The sequence below is a fragment of the Monodelphis domestica genome, chromosome 6, assembly GCF_027887165.1.
Source record: "Monodelphis domestica isolate mMonDom1 chromosome 6, mMonDom1.pri, whole genome shotgun sequence".
NCBI lineage: Eukaryota > Metazoa > Chordata > Mammalia > Didelphimorphia > Didelphidae > Monodelphis > Monodelphis domestica.
In genome coordinates this window covers 260,719,048-260,741,871 of record NC_077232.1, presented here as the reverse complement: position 1 = coordinate 260,741,871, position 22,824 = coordinate 260,719,048, and the positions used below count along the sequence as shown (strand labels likewise).

General features: G+C 37.3%; 1 protein-coding gene across 1 annotated transcript in view; it reads left to right on the top strand.

The window, feature by feature from the left end:
- LOC130455238 (B-cell scaffold protein with ankyrin repeats-like) overlaps positions 1-22,161 on the top strand; it is a 90,097-nt gene extending 67,936 nt beyond the window's left edge. Inside the window, exons 4-5 of the mRNA XM_056803826.1 lie at positions 20,195-20,391; positions 22,081-22,161. Of these exons, the coding sequence (XP_056659804.1) occupies positions 20,195-20,391; positions 22,081-22,161 (278 nt within the window). The remainder of the gene's footprint in view (positions 1-20,194; positions 20,392-22,080) is intronic.
- Positions 22,162-22,824: the final 663 nt, after the last annotated feature.

Below are 22,824 nucleotides of genomic sequence, written 5' to 3'. Positions count from 1 at the left end.
GACCAGATCCCCTAAAACCGCTCCATTGTGTAAAAAATAGACTCGAATACAGGACTACAATCCCCATGAGCCTTTGCTCCACTTCCCCAGAATGCCTTGTAATCTCACCTAGGCCGAGATCGAGAAGATATTTAAGCAAAGGCTTTTGAAGGGCTCGGGCTTTTTGGACTTCCGTTTTTGGAGCAGAGGCGTCTCTTCCATGATGTGAGGTTATTTTGTCTAGGCCTCTGGCCTAGGCACATGTTTCTTACTTGTATATTCTTAATCTTTAACCTTTAATAAACCTCTAAAAAAATATATATTTCTTGCAGAGAGAAACTAATTTCTACCTGCCTCAGTCTCCCCTAAATTTTAATTTTTACAGTTTGGCTAACCACTACGGGAAAAAGAACTTTCAGTCTTCTGATTTCTTTTCTGATCTTAAATTCAGTTTTAATAGCTAGTACCTAGAAATTTTTTTTTGAGCCATATCTCTCTTGGCCAAGGTTTTCTACCCTCGCAAAGCTGCTACAGGCTCCGGACCTGCTGCCCACCCCACCTGGCTCTGCCCCGCCGCTTCCTGCCTGCAGCCTGCAGCCCTGATCGTCCTCACCTGGTACCTGGTCCCGGCCTTGCCCACCCCCGCAGCCGCTCCAGCTCCTGGCCTCTCACTGGCCCGCTGCCTGCCTATTTCTGCGCCCCAGACCCACAAGCGTGACCCCAGCCGGCTCATCACCCAGATCCTTGGAGCAGATCGCTCAGGACTCATTGCGACCAGCTGGTAACAGTATTGGCCACGTGGGCGGAGGGGAGAGACCAGAGGGAAAGGAGACCGGGCAATTTTCCCTTAGGCTAAGCCTCCACGTGGCTGGGGGTATTGGCCACAGGGGGATCAGAGAGGGGAAAGAGAGAAAAGACTAGAGAGAAGAAACAGACTTTTCAAACAGAAACCTAAAAACAATGGGCTGTTTAAAAGGATTTTTGACTCTTCTGGCAGTTTCATTGATTTTACCTGCCTGTCTGGGAGCAGACTCAGCCCAAAGATTCAACTTTAACTTTGAATTTGAAAATGGGTGGCCCAGCGAACTGGAAGCCAGGCCCAGAGCCGGGAGGTCTCTAGTTAAAATCTGGCCTCCGATGCTTCCCAGCTATGGGGCCCTGGAGGGATCCCTTGAACCCCATAGCCTAGCCTTTACTACTCTACCTTCGGACAATAGACATTTAAATGGATAATTAAAAACAAACAAACAAGAAAAAACAACCCAAGGAACTTTGAAGAGACTAAAGGCTCTAAGGCATTTCAGACTCCAATGGTTTATAAAAAAATCTCTGTATTCTATTGCATTTTTTGTTATGGTTTAACTTTGTGATTTTAAGTTCATTTATTACTGCATTCAATATTATTCTGCTTACACTGAAGGTTGATTGAATTTATTTTGAATGTACTGAGTTTTGAAATTCTGTTGTTTTTCCCCTATAACTGTTGAACAAATATTGTTGTGAATAAGCCCATATATGAAAAAACAGCTTTTTTCTATTTTGCTGAGGATAGATGGACTTCAGAACTGGTTATAATTGTATTAACAACCTTTGAAAATTTAATGTGCTAAATACCTCAAATGATTTGATTTTAAGGGTTTTTTAAATATGATTTTGGAATTTTTTTTAACAGTCTGGTTATTTTTGCCTGCCCCTACCACGAGGTAAGGCCCATTCTAGTAGCTGAAGTGAAATGTATTTTATAACCCCCAACCTTCCCACATGTGAATGGAAGTTGGGCAGTTAATTTCAGGGCATTTGTACCCTTGGGAAAAGCCTCCAAGAACAAGGAGCACCCCTTTATTTATGCTCTTCAGCTCACTATTTTACTTCTACCAGGATGATATATAGATTTCTTGATTATGTTCTAAACCCAAGATGAGTTTTACTTTGTTTTAAAATATGTTTAAATACCAAGGTTGAAAGATTGCTATGTTTGTAAAAATTGTGACAAATGTCCATCAATTCATAGGTTTTAAAAATGTCACACAGCAACTTATGTGAAATATGAAAGTGTGTTTGTTTGCTATTGTAATTAATTGGGCTATTGAGAATTTTGGGGATTTTGGTAACTACATAGTGGTACTGCTGTATTTTTAAAGATGAAAAAATTGTTAACCTTGTTCAGTTCATTTGCCTTCTACTCACAGTGATCATGGCCAGATACAAAGAGGAAATGGATCTCATTTTTTGTGAGAAAGCCTTGTATTTTCTGATGTCCTTTTAATATCTCTTGCCAATTGATTCATATACCTCATACCTCAGCCATGCATCCCTAACTTGATTCTGAATCTTTCAATCACCCACAACACGGGGGAATGTAAAAAAAATCATTATTTAAATTGCAAGTTTAAATTCCTTTTGAGAAGAATTTTAGGTAAAGAAGATGCTACCTCTCTGAATCCAGAACTGAACTGTTGGAGAAGCCACCATGAAGAAGCCTCCAGACCACAAGTTGCACAAAATTGAACTTTGGGTGTGGTTGATTGAACATTTATTTGTATGTATACTTTTATGCCAAAGGGGACTGCCCCCTAACGGCTTTTTGTCAATGTGTTCAGAAATTATTGGTTTTATTCTTTTTTCTCTTATCCTCACACTATTGTAATCTTTTAAGTTTATTATGTTTTTATGATCCTTTTGGGGAAAAATTAATTTTTCCACAAATGATCACACGGGGGGATGTAAAAAATAGACTCGAATACAGGACTACAATCCCCATGAGCCTTTGCTCCACTTCCCCAGAATGCCTTGTAATCTCACCTAGGCCGAGATCGAGAAGATATTTAAGCAAAGGCTTTTGAAGGGCTCGGGCTTTTTGGACTTCCGTTTTTGGAGCAGAGGCGTCTCTTCCATGATGTGAGGTTATTTTGTCTAGGCCTCTGGCCTAGGCACATGTTTCTTACTTGTATATTCTTAATCTTTAACCTTTAATAAACCTCTAAAAAAATATATATTTCTTGCAGAGAGAAACTAATTTCTACCTGCCTCAGTCTCCCCTAAATTTTAATTTTTACAGTTGAACAACTTGACGTCCCTCCTTCAATAGAGGAAGTCCAAAAAGCCATTAAACAAATGAGTGCAGGCAGGGCACCCTGTAAAGACGGGATCCCAACCGAGATGTACAAGGCCTTAAATGGAAAGGCACTCCAGGCATTCCACATAGTGCTGACCAGCATATGGGAAGAGGAAGACATGCCCCCAGAACTCAGAGATGCCTCCATCATAGCCCTATATAAGAACAAAGGCTCACAAGCAGCCTGTGACAACTACAGAGGCATCTCACTACTCTCCACTGCTGGAAAGATCCTCGCCCGTGTTATACTCAACAGACTCCTGTCATCTGTTTCAGAGCAGAACCTGCCTGAATCACAATGTGGCTTCCGACCAGATCACAGCACCATCGACATGGTATTCACGGTGCAGGAAAATGCCTTGAGCAAAACCTGAGTCTCTACATTGTCTTCATAGACCTGATGAAGGTGTTTGACACAGTGAACAGGGACTCATTGTGGGTGATCCTCAGCAAGCTCGGTTGCCCAGCAAAATTCATCAAACTGATCCAGCTCTTTCATGTCGACATGACAGGGGAAGTCCTATCTGGTGGAGAGACTTCCAATCACTTCAACATCTCCAATGGCGTGAAACAAGGCTGTGTCCTCGTTCCAGTACTATTCAACCTATTTTTCACCCAAGTATTACAACATGCTGTGATGGATCTAGACCTGGGCGTCTACATCAAATACCAACTGGATGGCTCACTATTTGACCTTCGCCGCCTGACTACAAAAACAAAGATAACAGAGAGACTCATCCTGGAAGCCCTCTTTGCAGATGACTGTGCTCTCATGGCCCACCAAGAAAATCATCTCCAAACCATTGTGGACAGGTTCTCCACCTCAACAAAACTGTTTGGCCTGACTATCAGCCTCAGCAAAACAGAGGTGCTGTTCCAACCTGCACCAGGGAGGCTAACTAACCAGCCGTGCATTACAATCGACGGCACACAGCTTTCTAACGTCAACACTTTCAAGTACCTGGGCAGCACCATCGCCAACGACAGGTCCCTAGACCACGAGATTAATGCCAGGATCCAAAAGGCCAGCCAGGCACTTGGGTGGCTGTGCTGCAAAGTCCTCAAAGTATATAACACAGTGGTCCTCAGCTCGCTCCTGTATGGTTGTGAGACATGGACACTGTACCGGAAGCACATGAAACAGCTGGAGCAATTCCACCAGCGCTCCCTCCGGTCAATCATGAGGATCCGATGGCAGGACAGAATCAGCAACCAGGAAGTCCTCGACAGAGCCAACTCCACCAGCATCGAAGTCATGGTCCTCAAAACCCAGCTACAATGGTCTGGACACGTCATCCGCATGGACCCACAGCGAATACCAAGAGAGGTATTCTATGGTGAACTGTCAGCTGGACTTAGGAAACGAGGTCGACCAAAGAAAAGATACAAGGATCAGCTAAAGTCAAACTTGAAGTGGGCTGGCATGACACCAAAGCAACTAGAACTCGCTGCCTCTGACAGAAGCAGCTGGCGAACCCACATTAACCATGCCGCCACCACCTTTGAAGATGAGCGACGTGGACGTCTTGCCGCTGCGCGTGAACGCCGACACCAGGCCACAACCGCACCTCCCGTAACAACTGGAGTCCCAGGCCCCATGTGCCACAAACTCTGCACCTTAGCCTTTGGACTCCAAAGCCACATGAGGGTACACCGTAGATTAAACTGCACAAAGACAACAGTCATTCTCGATCACCGAGAGACTACCACTACTACTACTACTACACAGAGAAAGGAAGGAGGGCCAAGGCAGGATTCCCTAATCTATAATTCTCTAGATCTCCTTCCCCCCAGGTAAGAGATCCTCATGGATTTGCCTTGTTTTTCCAGCTGCTTACCTCTACACTGACTGTCTTTGAACCCCCAAAATCCTATCTAGCTTTTCTGACTATTGCCCCCCCAAATATTATTGTTAAACAATGATAGATCAGATTGCTTTGATAGGGAGAAGGTGAATGGTAAAGTCACCCAAAAAGGGTCCAGCCAAGTGTCTGAAGTTTCATTTGATGACAGACAGATCTACTTAATTCCAGTTGGCTCTTCTCAGTAAATAAGATAACAAGTAGGAAACAGGAACTCAGGAACGAGGTCAGTAGGAACAGATGTAACTCCGGTAGATAAATCTCTATTTAGGGACTGAATAGAAGATAGGAGGACTCTAGGGTGCAGGGTAAATGGCTTCCAACCAAAAGTCCCTTATTTTCTTTGGCAGGAAGTAAAGTCTCCAAGCTCCCCTAGAGACAGGAACCAATGGCCTCTCCAGCACTCCTTTTTTTATATCTTCCTGACATTCCTTGGAACTTAATCCTTTATGTTCCGCACATTGGCCACTCTGAATTGCAAAGCAAAGCCTCTGCCTTTTGCAAACATGCTCTCTTGCTTTTTTTTCATTCCTATAGATGCTTATCTTTTGGTGACACTTAAACTTTTAGTGTCTCACTTGCTTCATCTTTAGAAAGAGGGAATTGAACATTGCCAAAGACTTAGATGACAAAAACTTTCCTTTCTGAGTCTTCTGTAATTATTGCTGGAGCACCAATAGGAGTATTTGCCAGGCTCCATATTCTAAAAGGTTGCTTCCCATGATGAAGATTGCTTAGGGGTTTTTACTTTATCCTATAAACAGTGGTTTGCACTCAAGATTTTTAAGCCAGGACAGTTAAAAATCAGATATCTGCATTATTTTGGCAGCTGTGTGAAGGATGGATAATGCAAAATTTGTAGTGACATTAGTAAGGAACTGAATGGTATAGCCAACCATTCTGCTTTTTCACTCACCCATTGAAGAAGGAAATAAGATAATAAGAATTATGGTACTCATTAGATTATGTGCCAGGGATTATGCTAAGCACTTCTTATAATTATCTTATTTGATCCTCACTAGAACTCTGGGAGATAGGTGCAATTCTTTTTGTTTCATTTTTTAACATTATTTTATTTGGTCATTTTCATACATTATTCATTGGAAACAGATCATTTTCTTTTCCTCACCCCCACCACCACCCCTTCCCTAGCCGACCGGCGATTCCTCTGGGTATCACATGTGTCCTTGCTCTGAACCCATTTCCTTGTTGTTGGTATTTGCATTAGGGTGTTCATTTAGCATCTCTCCTCGATCATGTCCCCTCAACCTCTGTAGTCAAGCAGTTGCTTTTCCTCAGTGTTTTTACTCCCTCAGTTTGTCCTCTGCTTGAGGGTAGTTTTTTTTTTTTCTCTTAGATCGCTGCAGATTGTTCAGGGACATTGTAAAGCCATTACTGGAGAAGTCCATTACGTTCTCTTCTACCACAATGTGTCTGTCTCTGTGTACAATGTTCTCCTGGTTCTGCTCCTCTCACTCTGCATCACTTCCTGGAGTTTGTTCCAGTCTCCATGGAATTCTTCCACTTTATTATTCCTTTTAGCACAATAGTATTCCATCACCAACATATACCACAATTTTTTCAGCCATTCTCCAATTGAAGGGCATCCCCTCATTTTCCAATTTTTGGCCACCACAAAGAGTGCAGCTATAAATATTCTTGTACAAGTCTTTTTCCTTATTATCTCTTTGGGGTACAAACCCAGCAGTGCTATGGCTGGATCAAAGGGCAGACAGTCTTTTATCGCCCTTTAGGCATAGTTCCAAATTGCCCTCCAGAATGGTTAGATCAATTCACAATTCCACCAGCAATGCATTAATGTCCCTACTTTGCCACATCCCCTCCAGCATTCATTACTTTCCTTTGCTGTCATGTTAGCCAATCTGCTAGGTGTGAGGTGATACCTCAGAGTTGTTTTGATTTGTATCTCTCTGATTATAAGAGATTTAGAGCACTTTTTCATGTGCTTATTAATAGTTTTGATTTCTTTAACTGAAAATTGCCTATTCATGTCCCTTGCCCATTTTTCAATTGGAGAATGGCTTGATTTTTTGTACAACTGGTTTAGCTCTTTATAAATTTGAGTAATTAGAACTTTGTCAGAGGTTTTTGTTATGAAGATTGTTTCCCAATTTGTTGCTTTCCTTCTAATTTTATTTACATTGGTTTTGTTTGTACAAAAACTTTTTAATTTGATGTAGTCAAAATTATTTATTTTGCATTTTGTGACTCTTTCTAAGTCTTGCTTGGTTTTAAAATCTTTCCCTTCCCAAAGGTCTGACATGTATACTATTCTGTGTTCATCTAATTTACTTATAGTTTCCTTCTTTATATTCAAGTCATTCACCCATTCTGAGTTTATCTTGGTGTAGAGTGTGAGGTGTTGATCCAAACCTAAACTCTCCCACACTGTCTTCCAATTTTCCCAGCAGTTTTTATTTTTGTCCCAAAAGCTGGTTTTTGAATCATGTCAAACTCTGTGATCCCATTTTGGGTTTTCTTGGCAAAGATACTGGGAGTGGTTTGCCATCTTCTACAGTTCATTTTACAAATGAGGAGACTAAAGCAAACAGGGTTAAATGACTTGGGTTTGGATTGGTTGTTAGTGTCTGAGGCCACATTTGAATTTAGAAAGACAAGGCTCCCTGACTCCAGTCTCAGCACTCTATCTGCTACACCACATAGCAACTTCATTAATATTACTATTTTAAATAGAAGATATAAGTACTTTAATAATCATGTAACACTTGAAGTCTTGCACAGTGTTCGTTAGGCTTTGTTACACTTATTATAAGAGCAAATGCTTTGATGTAGTGTTTCTCAAGAATCGGAATGGCTTATCTGCAAAGACCTCCAATTAAAATCATGACACTGATGCCTTTAAGGCTTTTACCTCTTTACTATATTTGTGGAGGTGTGAAAAATATATGAATGAAATGAAATGAAAAATGAAATTGTATAAGAATACATTTGGGTTATATTTCCTTCCTGTATCAATAATTTTGGGGTGGTTATAGTTGCTGGCTTTGTCTCTTCATGTCTCAGGCACCCACAGACCACCAGACAAATTTGCCAACATACTGCAGAAGACCAAAGTACAAGAAGCAACCTTTCCAGCTTTTTTCCATTTTCAGCATCATTTTTTTCCTGCTTCAAAAGCTACTTTTAATGGCAGTAAACTTAGAAGAGACAAAGTTGCTTCTACAGCCATCATCAGTGTAAAAGAGTAGAAGCTACTGTCTAATCAAGTGTTACAATCTGTCTCTCTGAAACCTAATGGCTCAGGTAAACACAGACAAAAAAAAACCGCTTATAAAAATATAGAAGCTTCTGATCCACCCTTCTATCAGCTGGAGCTGTTAGACTCTGAGGCAGGAAATCCGGGTTCAAGTTTGGCATCTGACATTTATGAGTTGGAGGACCTTGAAAAACACTTTTCCTTTCTTAAGATTCAGTTTTCTCAGCTGTATAATGAAATCTTAGGATCAAAGACCTGTAGAGCTCCAAAGTGGTCCAACATTTTAATTTGATAGACAGGGAAACTGATACAGACAACTAATAGCTTTCAAATGATAAGATGGTGAAATGTGATTTGAATGCAGGGCAAATCCTCTTTCTAATGTACTATAAGCCTCTATGCAGTTACCTATCTCAATAGAGTTGTATTTAAGAATTAAAATCAGAAAAGCATTTAAAAGGAGATTCACAAATTAGATAGATCTAGAGAGGAAGGCAAACAGAACAATGAGGGGTAGCTGAGTGGCTCAGTGGAAGGAATAGGCCTGAGGTCTAGAAGATATATCTTCCTGAGTTTAAATCTGGCCTCATTCACTTACTACCTCTGTGAACCTGGGGAAGTCACTTACCCATGTTTGCCACAATTCTCTCATCTATAAAATGAACTGGAGAAGGAAATGGCAGACCACTCCAGTATCTTGGCCAAGAAAACCCAAATGGGGTCATGAAGCAGCAGACAAGATTTAACAAAGCAACTAGAAACTATATCAAGAATAGCAGTCATAAAAACTGGGAGTCTGTTAGTCTGAAAAAGAGATAAATGGAAACATGACTTATAATATTCAAAGCACTATGAAAATGATAATAAAATTATAGAATTAGGAGGAATCACCCTTCTTTCCCAAGCCCAACTCTTTTAATAGGCAATGAAATGGAACCCTTCTTGACTTAGCCAAGGTACACAAATAGCAAAGCCAGGATTCAAACCCAAGTTTACTAATTTCAAAATCAATTATCTTTACATGACACCCTAATTGTCTTGCCTCAGAGAATAGAAATAGAATCAGTGGGTAGAATTTTCAAGAAAGAATATTTGGACTCAATTTTAAAAATGTATTCTATTTTATTGGGATATCGGTCATGTGATTTCACTGGTGTAGAACTGTCTTAGAGAGAGAAAGGCTAAGTGATTTGCCTATGGTCACAAAAGCAGCATGTGTCAGAAGAATGTCATCAATATGACTCTGAGAATTTTCCTCTTCAGTCTTAGTAAAGCCTGTATGGAGCTCAACTGCTCAATTCTTTACAGATACTATTTTTGTCTCCTGATTCCAAAATCTGAATGATCAAGGCAACCAAGGACGATGTCTTGACTATAATGGAAAAATCAGAAGGATGGGTTTATGATCATGGCTTTATAAGGTAGCCACTTCTCTCTGGCAAAGATCAGAAGCCAAAAGATATACCTCAGGGAACTGAGCTTCAACATGTATCAACTCTGACATGGTTTTCTCAGCAACACCCCATCTGATCTTCCTGATTTGGATGCCACCTCCATCCAGTACACAATGGGTTCTCAAACGTCTTTGACTTGCCATGTTCTAGGCACTGTGCTAAGCCCTGAAGTAAAGAGTGCTCAACTTCAAATGAAATTCCATGTCTGATCTCCCCCAAAAATGGATTTGTGAGAGACCTGAAATTCCTCCATCTGGTATACAGGAGCAAATATGGATACTGATTTATATTGTAAACAAGCCAGCAGTGCCATCCCAGAGAGAATAAGCAATTATTCTGTCATGACAATTGTCAGGTGGAAATATAGCAGAACTATTTTTTTATGATCCAGGTTGCAAAAGCACCAGAATAATAAATTATTTCTAAATGTGAGCCTTAAAAAGGTGGGGTTTTTGTGGGAGGAGCTTTAGTGATAAGTACTTCACATGGAAAATAAAATAATCAAATCTAGTTTGAACCCTACAGAGACCTCTATCACCTATCCCCATGAATCACCCAAAGAAGTTGTATATGAAGAAAATAAGGTTGCATAGACAGAGCCATAACTGCCATAACATATTTGTATTTATGGCCATTTATTTTTTCCTTCTGATCGTTGGGGGAGTGGAGCTATGATGGAAAGAGGGCTGACAGTGTTTTCTAGGTTCATATCTTACTTCTTCAATATACTAGCTGTACAAATATGGACAAATCATTGAACCTTTGAAACTCATGAGTTGTCATCCATGGGAATTCCCAATGGATTCACAGGTCTATATCTCCTTCCTTCCTCCCACCCTACTCTCCCTCTCCCCCAACAAAAAAAAAAAAACTATCTTACATGAAGCTAGGTGTTATAGTAGTTAAAGCACTGGGACTAGGGTCAGGAAGACAAATTCAAATACAGTCCCAGACACTTACTAGCTGTGTAACCCTGAACAAAAGTCAAGATAAGACCTACCTCTCAAGGTAGTTGTGAGAATAAAATGAGATTTTATATGTAAGCACTTTGCACATAGAAGTTGCCAGCATTATAGTGTGTGCCATAAAGTTGGTGCTTAATGAATGCTTGTTCCCTTCTCCTCCTTCCCTCCACACATTATATAATCTTTCAGTTTCTCCATATTACCTTATTACTGAATTAGGAAAATAAAATTAGTCGTAAGATTAAGAGGTGTCACAAAGGACCAACGTACTGGTCTTAAAAACAGCTAGTTAGCACTATGACTAGAATGTGGTACTGAGTCAGGAAGACTGAGTTCAAATTCAGCCTCAAAAAAAAAAAACAGGGAAAAATACATATATTTCAGTATAACTGGTTTGTTTTAGAATCCTGTGCATTTTATTTTATACATTAAAATTTATTTTGAGAAGAGGTCTTATAGGTTTCACCAAAAGGCACCCATGACATGAGAATATTAAATACCTCTGTATCTAAAATTATAATTTATTGATGTGGTCAAGGAAGTCTCCAAACTAAGGAAAACATAGGAGCAGAGATTTAGGGCCAGAAAAAACCTAAAGGTCATTTAGTCCAAACTCTCATTTTATAGATGAGGAACTTAAGATGAAGACATATTAAATGATTTTTCCAAGGGTCACACAAAAATAGAAACAATATTCCAACCAATGCTCATTTACTCCAAATCCTACACTCTTTCTTCTTCAGCACGCAAGGCTTAACAAAGAATAAACATTCGGGCATGTGTGACATCTTGGAATAGATTTCAGAAACTTCATGTTCCCATTCTGGCTCATCATAGATCAAATAGTGACCCTGGGTCACAACGTCCTGAAAACAGTTTCTTTTTTTATTTTAATATTTATTAAATTATGATTGAATTTTGTTAACATTGAAGTTAATAATACATTTTATAATACTTATCTATCTCACAGGCTTCTTGTGAGGAAAACAAATGGGTTGTATACCTTCCAGTGTTATACAAATGTAAGGTGACTTTTTTGTAGCTGCTGTTTTGCTTTACAACTGCAACAATAGAAAATAGATATGCAATAATTGTCAGACAAGCATTTATTTCAACACTGGATTTTGAAGCTTCTATTTGGCTTGGGAGTAGACTAGTGATTGAACAGCTCAAAGTATGACTCCCTCTTTTTACTTGCAAGTCCTTCTATGGCATCATCTGTATTTTGTCATGTAATTTGAGTACTGTCAACTAACAGAGATAAAATGAGCCTAGGAAGATCCAGAATTGTAAAATGTTTTCCAAGCTGATTATTTTGTTTGTTGTTGTTGTTGTTGTTGTTGTTGTTGTTTTACTGTAGGCAGCTTTCTTTTGAATTACAATTTTCCTGGAGAAAAAGAATTAGCTTTCACTCTGATGCCTTTGCCCCCTACCTTGTATTTACATTGCTTTTCTCTGTTTATGCTGACAATATATCTATTAACATGAGCTGGTGTGTGATTTTCATAAGACTGTTTTGGTTTGATGTGAAAGCATAGCATAGTAATGGTCATTTATGAGGTCCAATTTGTCCCTTTATAGCTTTGTATGATTAACAAGTAATTATGAAATTCTAACTTAAGAACAAGGGTAAGAAAGCTATTAAAGTTGTATTGAAATTATCCATCAAGAAGCTAAAGATCAGAGAGAATTTTGTATGATTTAAAGTGTGTTCTTTGGTTGGTTTTTGTTTGTCTTAAAGTTTCACATAGTATAGGGAAATAATATATATGTATATCATAAGGAAATGATATATAGGGAGAGAATATAGGAAAATTATAAATGCATATAGGATAGGAAAAGCATATATATATATACATATATATATGAATTTCTTGCTCTGTTCATCATCAGAAGAAAGAAAAAAATTAAATCTCATCCATAAGCTTAGAGGTTTTTATTTCTTGGGGGGTCTGGTATGATCTCTGAACATTTTAGAGAAATTATGATCATTAAAAAAAACTTTACCTTTCATCTTAGAATCAATACTATGAATTGATTCCAAGGAAGAAAGGCAGTAAGGGATGGGCAATGGGGATTAAGTGAATTGCCCAGGGTCACACAGCTAAGAAATGTCTGAGTTCACATTTGAACCCAGGACTTCTCATCTCTAGGAACCATTTTTAATGCTCAGAAAATACTAGTAGAGGTGATGGTCATAATCATAAAATAAATTTATCCACCAGTTTTCTCCTTATTGCTACTAGGGTCATTCAATAGGAAATGAAATTAGAGGAATATAGTTGTTTTCTTTGTTTGCTTTTTGGCACAACAAATGTCTAAAACTAACAAATAATTAGAATTAGAATCTCTTGCTCTCTTCAAGCCTTGTCATGTCATCTATCAGACCCAAGATCTTTTATGGTCCTCCTACTGATTAGTGTCCCTCTACCATCCATATTATTACACATTTACTTATATGTTGTATCCTCCACCAAAAGGTAAGCTACTTGAGGTCATTGACATTTTTGTCTTTGTCTACCCCAGTGCCTGCCATAGTACTTGACATATTTTATTTAAAAACTAGACCTGACATACAGTGCATAAGAAATGATGAGTAATGTCATTGGGGAAGTTACATTAGCACAGTGGATAGATAAATCCCAGAGGACCCAGGTTTGAATTTGAGCTCAGACACTTCCCAGCTATGTGACCCTAGGCAAGTCACTTAAACACATTGCCTAGCTCCTACCATTCTTCTGTTGTAGAATTGGTACTAAGAAGGCAAACAAAGGTTTAAAAAGAAAAGAAATAACCAGTTTTTTTTTTAATATGGAAAGTCATTAAATTATGAAGAGTAAAATGAGTAGAACCAAGATAATATCATATATAGCAAAAGAAGTATTGTTTGATCAATAATTTATGTATGTCCATATCCAGAGAAAGAACTGATAAATAGAAATAAGCAAGACATAGTTTTATATGTATATACATAAATTACATATACATATATTTGTGCAGTGATGGCTTTTCTGGAGTGTGAATTCAAACAATCCTTCTGGGAAGCAATTTGGAATCATTCCAAAAGGGCCATAAAACTGTGACTATACTTTGTTCCAGCCATATCACTACCAGGTCTGTATCTCAAAGAGATCAAGGAGAGGGAGAAGAACCTCCTTGTACAAAAATATTTATAGTGGCTTTTTTGGGGTGGTAAAGAACTAGAAATTTAAGGAATATTCATCAATTGGGAACTGGCTGAACAAGTTGTTCTGTATAATTATAATTGAATACATATTGTGCTATCAGAAATGGTGAACAATATGATCTCAAAAAAAAAAAAACCCTGGGAAAACTTATTTGAAGTGATGCAAAGTGTAATGAGCAGAATAAGGAAAACTTTGTACACAGTAAAAGAAATAATGTATGTTCAACAATACTAATGATATTAGTATTATTAGCAAGTGAAAATTCAAGACAACTCCAAGGGACTCATGATGAAAAAGTCTAGCCACTGCTGTAGAAAGAATTGACAGAGGAAATCTACTATTTTCACTTTTTCCTTTGTGAATTTTTCTTTAGTATAAGCAATATATATCTTCTTTTACAACATGACAAACATGGAAATATGTATTACATGAAAACACGTATACACCTTATGTTACCATCTTAAGCAGGGGTTAGTGGGCAAAGAACATGAACTGGAAAATGTTAGAAAAATGATTATTAAAATTGTACCTATATGTAATATAGAAAAATACAAAACAAAAATAAAATTAAAAAACTTTTAAATGATGCCTTTTCTAATGCAGGGAGTGAAAGAAGAATGGAAGATATATGACAAACAAATAAATAAATACATTTTTCAAATAAATAAAACAAAATAAATAATAAAATGAGTAAAATTAAAATAAAATTTTAAAAAATGAAAATATGTACTCAAGGATATAAATTTCCACCTGAGTCCTGAATTGGTTGCATCCCATAGATTTTGATATGATATCTCATCATTGTCATTCTCTTCAATGAAATTATTAATAGTTTCTATGATTTGTTTTTAAGTAACAAATTTTGGAGAATTACACTATTTAATTTTCAATTAATTTTTGATTTGCCTCTCCATGGACTCCTATTGCATTATTATCTGAAAAGGTTGCATTTATTATTTATGCTCTTTTGCACTTGTTTGTCATGTTTTTATGCCCCAGTACATGGTCAGATCTTTGTAAATATACCATGTGCTGCTGAAACAAAGTTATATTCCTTTTTCTCCCTATTTATTTTTCTCCACATATCTATTAACTCTAATTTTTGAAAGATTTTATTCACCTCTCTTACCTCTTTCTTATTTATGTTTTGTTTTGATATATCTAGATCTGATAGAAGAAGGTTCAGGTCTCCCACTGGTATAGTTTTACTATCTATTTCATCCTTGAGCTCCACTAGTTTCTCCTTTCAAAATTTGGATGCTATAACATTTGGTGCATACATGTTGAGTACTGATATTTCCTCATTGTCTATACTGTATTTATCTGGAACTAGTTACCTTACCTATCTCTTTTAATAAGATCTATTTTTACTTTGGCTTTGTCAAATATCATGATTGTGACTCCTGACTTCTTTTTCTCAGTTGATACCCAATAGATTTTGCTCCAGTCATTTACCTTTACCCTGTGTGTGTCTACCTGCCTGATGTGCATTTCCTGTAGACAACATATGGTAGTATTTGGGTTTCTAATCCATTCTGCTATTTGCTTCCATTTTATGGGAGAGTTCATCCCATTCACATTCTTATATATGATTACCACCTGTGTATTCCCGATCATTTTGATTTCCTCTCCTTGTTCTGCACTTTCTTCTTTTGCTATTTCCTTTTAAACCAGTGGCTTACTTTTAATCAGTCTTCCTAATCCCCACCCTTATTTTACTTCCCTTCTCACCCCCCCTTCTTTTTTCCCTTATATTTTTTTTTTCTGTAGGGTCTATTAAATTCCCTCTTCCCTCTTTTCCCCTCCCTTTTTGTACTCCCCTCCCCACTCCCTTCCTTGGATTTTCCCTCTCAAAGTCCCTGTAGGGTAAGATAGAATTTGATACCCCAATAGGATCCAAATGCTCTTCCCTCTCAGAATTGATTCCATTGAGAGTAATATTTAAGTATTACCTATTTGCACTCTCTTCCTCTCCTCATAATAGTATTCTTCCCCTCCACTTCCCATGTGCTTCTTTGTGTGGTATAGACTATCCTATTTTTCTTATTCCTTCAGATTTCTCTTGGTGCCATCTTCTATTCCCCCCTTTTTTTGCATATCATCTTAGACCACTTAGTGCCCCAACCTCTACCTATGAATAATTCTTCTAACTACTATAATATTAAATACAATTTTTGACAGTTATAAATAACATCTTTCCATATAGGAATATAAACAATTTGACCTTATTGAAACCCTTAAAGAAAAAACATTTTAAACTTTTTTTTTCTTTCCCCTCTCATAATTATTTAGCTTTTAATATTTCCCTTAATTTTTGTGTTTGAATATCAAATTTTCCATTCAATTCTGGTCTTTTCTTTACAAATACTTGGAAATCTTCTATTTTGCTGAATGCTCATACTTTCCCCTGGAAGAATATAGTCAATTTTGATGGGTAGGTGATCCTTAGTTGTAGACTCAGTTCTCTTGCCTTTCTGAATATCATATTCCAAGCTGTGCAGTCCTTTAGTGTGGAGGTTGCCAGATCCTGTGTCATCCTGATTGATCCTCCTTGATATCTGAATTGTCTCTTTCTGGCTTCTTGAAATATTTTCTCCTTAGCTTGGAAGCTCTTGAAGTTGGCAATTACATTCCCGGAGTTTGTCTTTTGAGGATTTAATGTAGAGGGTATTCTATGGATTCTTTCGATGTCTATTTTGCCCTCTTATTCAAAAATATCAGGGCTGTTTTCTTGGATAATTTTTTTAGTATGATTTCAAGGTTTCTGTTTATTTCTAGGTTTTCAGGTAGACCTATGATTCTTAATTTGTCTCTTTTAGACTGGTTTTCTAGATCATTCATTCTAGGTCTTCTAAGTAAGATATTTCATGTTTCCTTCTATTCTGTCATTCTTTTGGCTTTGCTTTATTAATTCTTTCTGTCTTGTGAGATCATTAACTTCTACTTGCCCAGTTCTCATCTTTAAAGATTGGTTTTCAGCTGTAAAAAGGGATCTATAGGTTGTTATATTAAAAAGTTTTAGTTCACTGGATAAGGTGGTATACCAGTGAAGTATTGGGTGGATTGTGGGAGCAGGGACAGGGTGTGAGGTAGTCTATGTTAGAGAAGGAATGGCAGTTCCTTCTCTCTCACCCAAGTGATCACAGGCTATCAGTTATCATTCAATGCTCCTTCAGGAAATGGCTGTGGGGATTTGATGTCACTCTCCCCAGTCAACCCCACTTGTGTATGGTTTTAATACCATTTCTTAAAAAAGGATTTAGTGGCAGGCCTTGGTCCAGGCTTTACCACCGAGGGAGTCTTTGTGAGACCAGTCCCTAGTTTTAAGGTAACTCTTCCTAATATTATTGAAAAGTCAACATGAATATCTTACTGCTAGAGAGGGGTATATTTTTGGGATCTAGGTAAATTGTATGAGGGAAAAAGGAATAGGTAGCCCTGTCAAGATTCTACATGGTCCATATTCCTTTGGGCCTGTAACAGTGCCCAACAAATGTCTCTGCCCCTTTCCAGATAAATATCCCCTTTCTATAATTTAATTACTAGTTTGTCCTAAGGTAAATAGGTAGAAAATATTTCAGGGAGCCTGGGAAGGTCAAGGGAGATGTGCCCTCCTTTGAGAGCCCAAACAGTTCCCCCTTAGAGGTCTGAGATATTTTTCTTCAGGTTGAGGGAAGTAACAGTTGTACATTTGGTGGGAGATCAGCAACAAATTTGGAAAAAGAAGTAGGGTCTTCTCGAGTGGTTTCAGTGACCCTTCAGCCCCCCAAACCTCAACTTTACAACTTCAGGTCCCAGGTCAGAAGACCCAGGGATTCCTCAAAATCCTCTCAAAACCATGTTTTCCTCCCATAAGTCTTTGTTCCTCAACTGCCACTCAACTTCTTTCAGTTTTCATCTCAGAATTCTAAATCTCCCTGCCCCCATCCTTACACAGCTATGTTCATTTGCTTTTCCTTTTCAATTTGATCTAACAATTTACTTATCACTTCATTTGATTTCTAGGCTTCTTTTTCCAGGTGGGAGTTTCTGTCTTTTAAACTGTTATTTTCTTTTTTAACTATTTCCCACTTTTCTTGCCAAGTTTCTTTTTTCTCATTTGGTTCATCATCTCAAATTTAAGCTCCTCAAGCACTTGGTACCAATTTCCATTTTTTTTAAAGTTTGGATGTGTTTACTTGTTTGTCATCCTCTGCTGTCTCTTCTGTAGTCTTGATATTTTTCTCCATAAAAATTGTCCAGGGTCAGTGTCTTTCTCTTGTTCTTTTTGGTGGTTGACGATTGTATTTCTTGGGTGTTGCTGGCCATTTCTTTGTTTATTTTTCCTTCCCTTCCCTGTCATAAGGTTGAGTTTGGAGGACAGTCTCTCTGTGTATCGAGCTATGGAGAAATTTTTTCTCTGAGGCTATTTTTAGAGACTCTGTGGCTTCTGCTATGTGCCACCCCTCTCTGCTCTATCTCTGTGCCCAAGGTCCATTTTACTCAGCTTCCTGGGGTTCCAAGTTTCACCACTCTCATATTTAAGTCTGTGGTGTTCTCAGCCATCTTCCAAGAACCTAAAGATTGCCCTACACTTGCTCAGATTTTGGCTCCATAGGTGGAGTGGGTGATGGTTGATCAGCTCACATTTTGGTGGGAGCTATTTAACCCCCTAATAGCAAGGAATACCACCTATCTTCAAGGCTGCTTCCTACAGTAAAGCCCTTTACTCATCTGATTTTGCTTTTTGTCCTGTTGAGGCACTTTTGTGGTGAGGAGAGGAAGAGCCTTGCTTCTACACTAGTGCCATCTTAACGCAGAAATCTAAAAATAAATAAAATAGACCTTAGACTTCTTTGGTATGAGAAGTTACTGGTAAAAATGTTTTGCTACAGTTTATATTAGAGGATTACTGAGAAATTAATTTGTACATTTCCTACAGCCGATCTCTGACAGAGGCAGAAGTTAAAAACAAATCTTTCTGAGGCTCAGAAGAGCTTACTGGCTCCTATAGACAATACTTTCTCCTTGGGACACAAATAGGTGCTTAAAAGATGTTTGTTTTTTTTTTAATTGAGTTGTTTAGGAGGAGAAAGTAATTCAGGAATAGAATGGAAATCTTTACTTAATTTTGGATTGCATGAAAGTGATGTATAATAATAGAAATTTCATAATACAGTATTTACATAATTTGTAAAGTACTTTGTATATATTTATCTCATTTTATCCTCAAAGTGACTCTTTTTACAGATGAGGCAGAGATTAAATGACTTTACCAGGATCATATTGCTACTAAAGTAGCCATAGCTGGATTTAAACTCAATTCTTTCTGGTTTAATGACCAATAATGTGTTCACTGATCTACCACACACACACACACACACACACCTGATCCATTTATGTGTGTATATATATATATATACACACATGTCTACATGTTGTAGTTTAATGTATCGTACATGTACTTATCTGTAGCTATAATATGTGTATGTTGTGTATATTTCTGTGTGTGTATATGACTATTCAAGTGATGAATATCATGACCACAGTGTTACATAAAACTGATAAAGTCCTATGTCCTAGGCAGTATCCTTTTTTCAACTTCTGAAGGAATGGTAGTAGAATGACAGAAAAAGGTGAAAAGACAGTAGGAATTAGGCTGGGTTTTGATATTAATTTAACTTTAAATCTTTCACCAATAACAAATATGAAGAAGTAAGAGTTCAAGAATCTTATCCATATTAGTATTCTTACTTATCCACAAAACCAGTTGCAGGAAAATGGTGGCATCTCCCAAAGATTCTCCTTGGAGAGGTGACTAAAAGGAGTTGGGATAGTTGCTTTATTGTCAGGGGGGATGCAACAATGACATCTACTGTCATACTCTGAAGCATAAGGCTATAAGTACATAGCAACATGTATATAATGTATATAATACATACCTTTGTATGCACAAGTACTCAGAGATACAGTATGTATATGTAATGGGGCTACATATGTGTATATATTCCTGCATGTTACACACTTGTAAATATATGTATATTTATATCTGTTATATAATATAGAATACTTGTGTATATAAATTTACATATATATCTACTGGTATACACACAGATGTATATGCCTACATGTTGATATGTATGTTTGCATATATTTCTGTTTGGACCAGATGTGTGATTCACTGATACAGGAAACTCCGTGTTTATACCTGCTCTGCCTCTTCTATCCTTAGAAAGTTCCTTGGAGGCACGGAGAGTTTAAATGACTTTCCCAGGGTCATATTAACAGACTCAGAGTGTCCTTGATGCTAAGACCAGCCTTCTTTTATCCACTCTGGAGCATTGCCTCTCATATATGTGATCACTGAAGTTATTTTTTATGGTGTTAAAATGCTTGACTTTTCTGTGTCTACAGATAAGCAATTGCAAGAACTTCCAACCCTTCTCCACTGTGCAGCAAAGTTTGGCTTAAAGAATTTCGCTGTCTACTTACTTCAGTGTTCTGGTGCCAGTTGGGCATCGAAAGCTAAAAATATAGAGGGAGCAGACCCTGCACATATTGCTGAAAGCCAAGGTCACGCAAAGCTCAAAAGAATCTTTGAAGAATTTTCCGTGAGTTACAAATGCGCCATACTGACCTTATATGAAAATGTTGCTTCATCTAACATCAGTAGGATTTGGGATTATTTTTTAGTAGAATTGTATATATATACATGTGAGCATAAATGAGTGTGTGTGTTTATGTGTGCTATAAATATATCAATATGTGTGTATATGTGCCTATTTATACATACATCTATGTAAATATACACATATATAATTTTATACATGCACACATACACACATATGATGTGTGTTGAACTTATTGGTCCACATTTTCCCATTCTTCCCCTATTCCATGTTGAACCAAATATATTTACTAGACAATTTTAGCAGCATAGTAAATTGATATCTTTAATTCCATCTTATTTTTTAATTGAATTTTTTTGTGTTGCATATCCTGCTTGTTAGAAGTAATAAACTTAATCCAGGATTTTTTAACATTTTTCTACTATAAATTATTGCTGGATTAGGACAAATGTGTTTGTATATAAAAGCAAAACATTATAAAAGCTTTTTAAATCTAGTATGTAAGAAGAGATAATCTGATTAGTTTTTTAAAAAAAAGTTCACAAAGAATTAATTGATCAGGAAGTTTCTTCTCTGATTGTTTCCAGTGATCTCCACCTAAGATGCAGTCTGTGGTTAGCCTCAGTATATTCCTCAGCCAACGACAATACCCAAATAAAGTGTTGTGAAAAAAAATGAGAACAAAAAAGTAGCTATTTACTCACAACACGAATTTTCTGAAATATAATTCTTAAATGCATGGAATGTGTGAAATATTAAACATTACTTCCAAATTAGACTTCATTTTGCCAATAAATAGTTGGGAAGCACCTGACATCATGGCAGAGAAATTGTTTTCCTCAAAGTCCTTCAATACTCTCACAAGTCTAAAAATTCAGGCATAATATGCCAGATATGCAGTGAATCCATAATATAAGAAGAATGAAAGGGCTTACCACATGAGGTAAAAATCTCAGGAAATAATATATGGCAACTCCCCCTTGGGATCCCCATGTCCCAACCATGTAGCAGAAGTCACCTCTGTAGACATGAGGTCTTGTGCTTCACTGTCCCTGTCCCATACCCCCTTGACAACAAATCCCCTACACCAACTTCTTTAGTCACTTCTCCAGGGAGAATCTTTGAGAGATCCCTCCATTTCTCCACAACTGGTTTTTTTGTATATAGTGATAATGCCAGTATGGATGAGGTTCTTAAAGTCTGTTTTTACACATTGGTCACTGGCAAAAGATTCAAAGACGAATAGTTAAAATAATGTCTAATTCCTGTCTGATTTGTAGTATCTTTTTTACTCCTTTTCTATCATTCCACTAACATCACTTCAGAAATTGAAAAAAGGCTCCAGCCCAGGACTGAAGGCATTAATTGATTTTATATATCATGGCCAGAATATTAATGGGCTATTGGCCAACATTCTGTTGATACTCCTGCCTCTACTTAATAAGGCCAGTAACCCTACTATTTAGCAATTGTCTTTGGCTTTCTAAGTCCTTCCCCTTCACTTTTTTTTAATATAACTTTTGTATTCTGGGAATGCAAACTTAGCAGCTAATAAATTATTTCCTGATGTCGGTTCAATTACTGTGCTTTTCTGGATACCCCGTGACTCCAGGTTGCTAGGTGCTGCTAAAACAAGATTCTTTAACAAATTTTGCCATATCAATTGGGCAGCTGAAGTATTTGGGCAACTATCTGATGACAGCAAATGGTTGCAGCTGTTGCAAGGGATGGTCCCAGCAGCCAATACCATAACTCCAGAGCTATGGGTGCAGTCTTGCCTTTTTGTTTTGTTTTGTTATGGTTTGCTTTTTTAGCAACCAGGTCATTGCAAACATTTTTTAATGTAGTTTTGCATATCTACGCATAGTTGACTTCTGTGACATACCATACATACAATGTGCTTCTTAATCTCTATGTGTCAGAATGATTACTATCCTTATTATCAGTTTTCTATTTATTTTTAAATGTAGAAAGTCTGGATTTCTCCAGTGGAAAAATGTCAGAAATGCACATTGTCATTCTATAATAAGCTATAGAAAATTAATTCATTGAAAGATCTATTTCTTATTAAAATACATTTTATATCTGCTTGGGGAAATTGGCATAATATTTAAACATTACTAAAATATTTCCTTATCAACAGCATCTTTATATATTCTGTACATTTACCTACTGTTTATAAATGGGCTGTTCAAGTTAAACATAAATGTCAAAGTCTATAGAGAAAACTGATCCAAATAGGAGCAGCTAGGTAGAATAGAAAGTAGAGTGCCAGGCCTGGAGTTGGGAGGACCTGGGTTCAAATCTAGTCTCAGACATTTTATAGCAGTGTGACTCAAGTGCTATATTTTAAAAAAAATCAAAAACAAAAAACAAGTTGGGTTTAAATTCTCTCATTGGATCAGGTATATGATT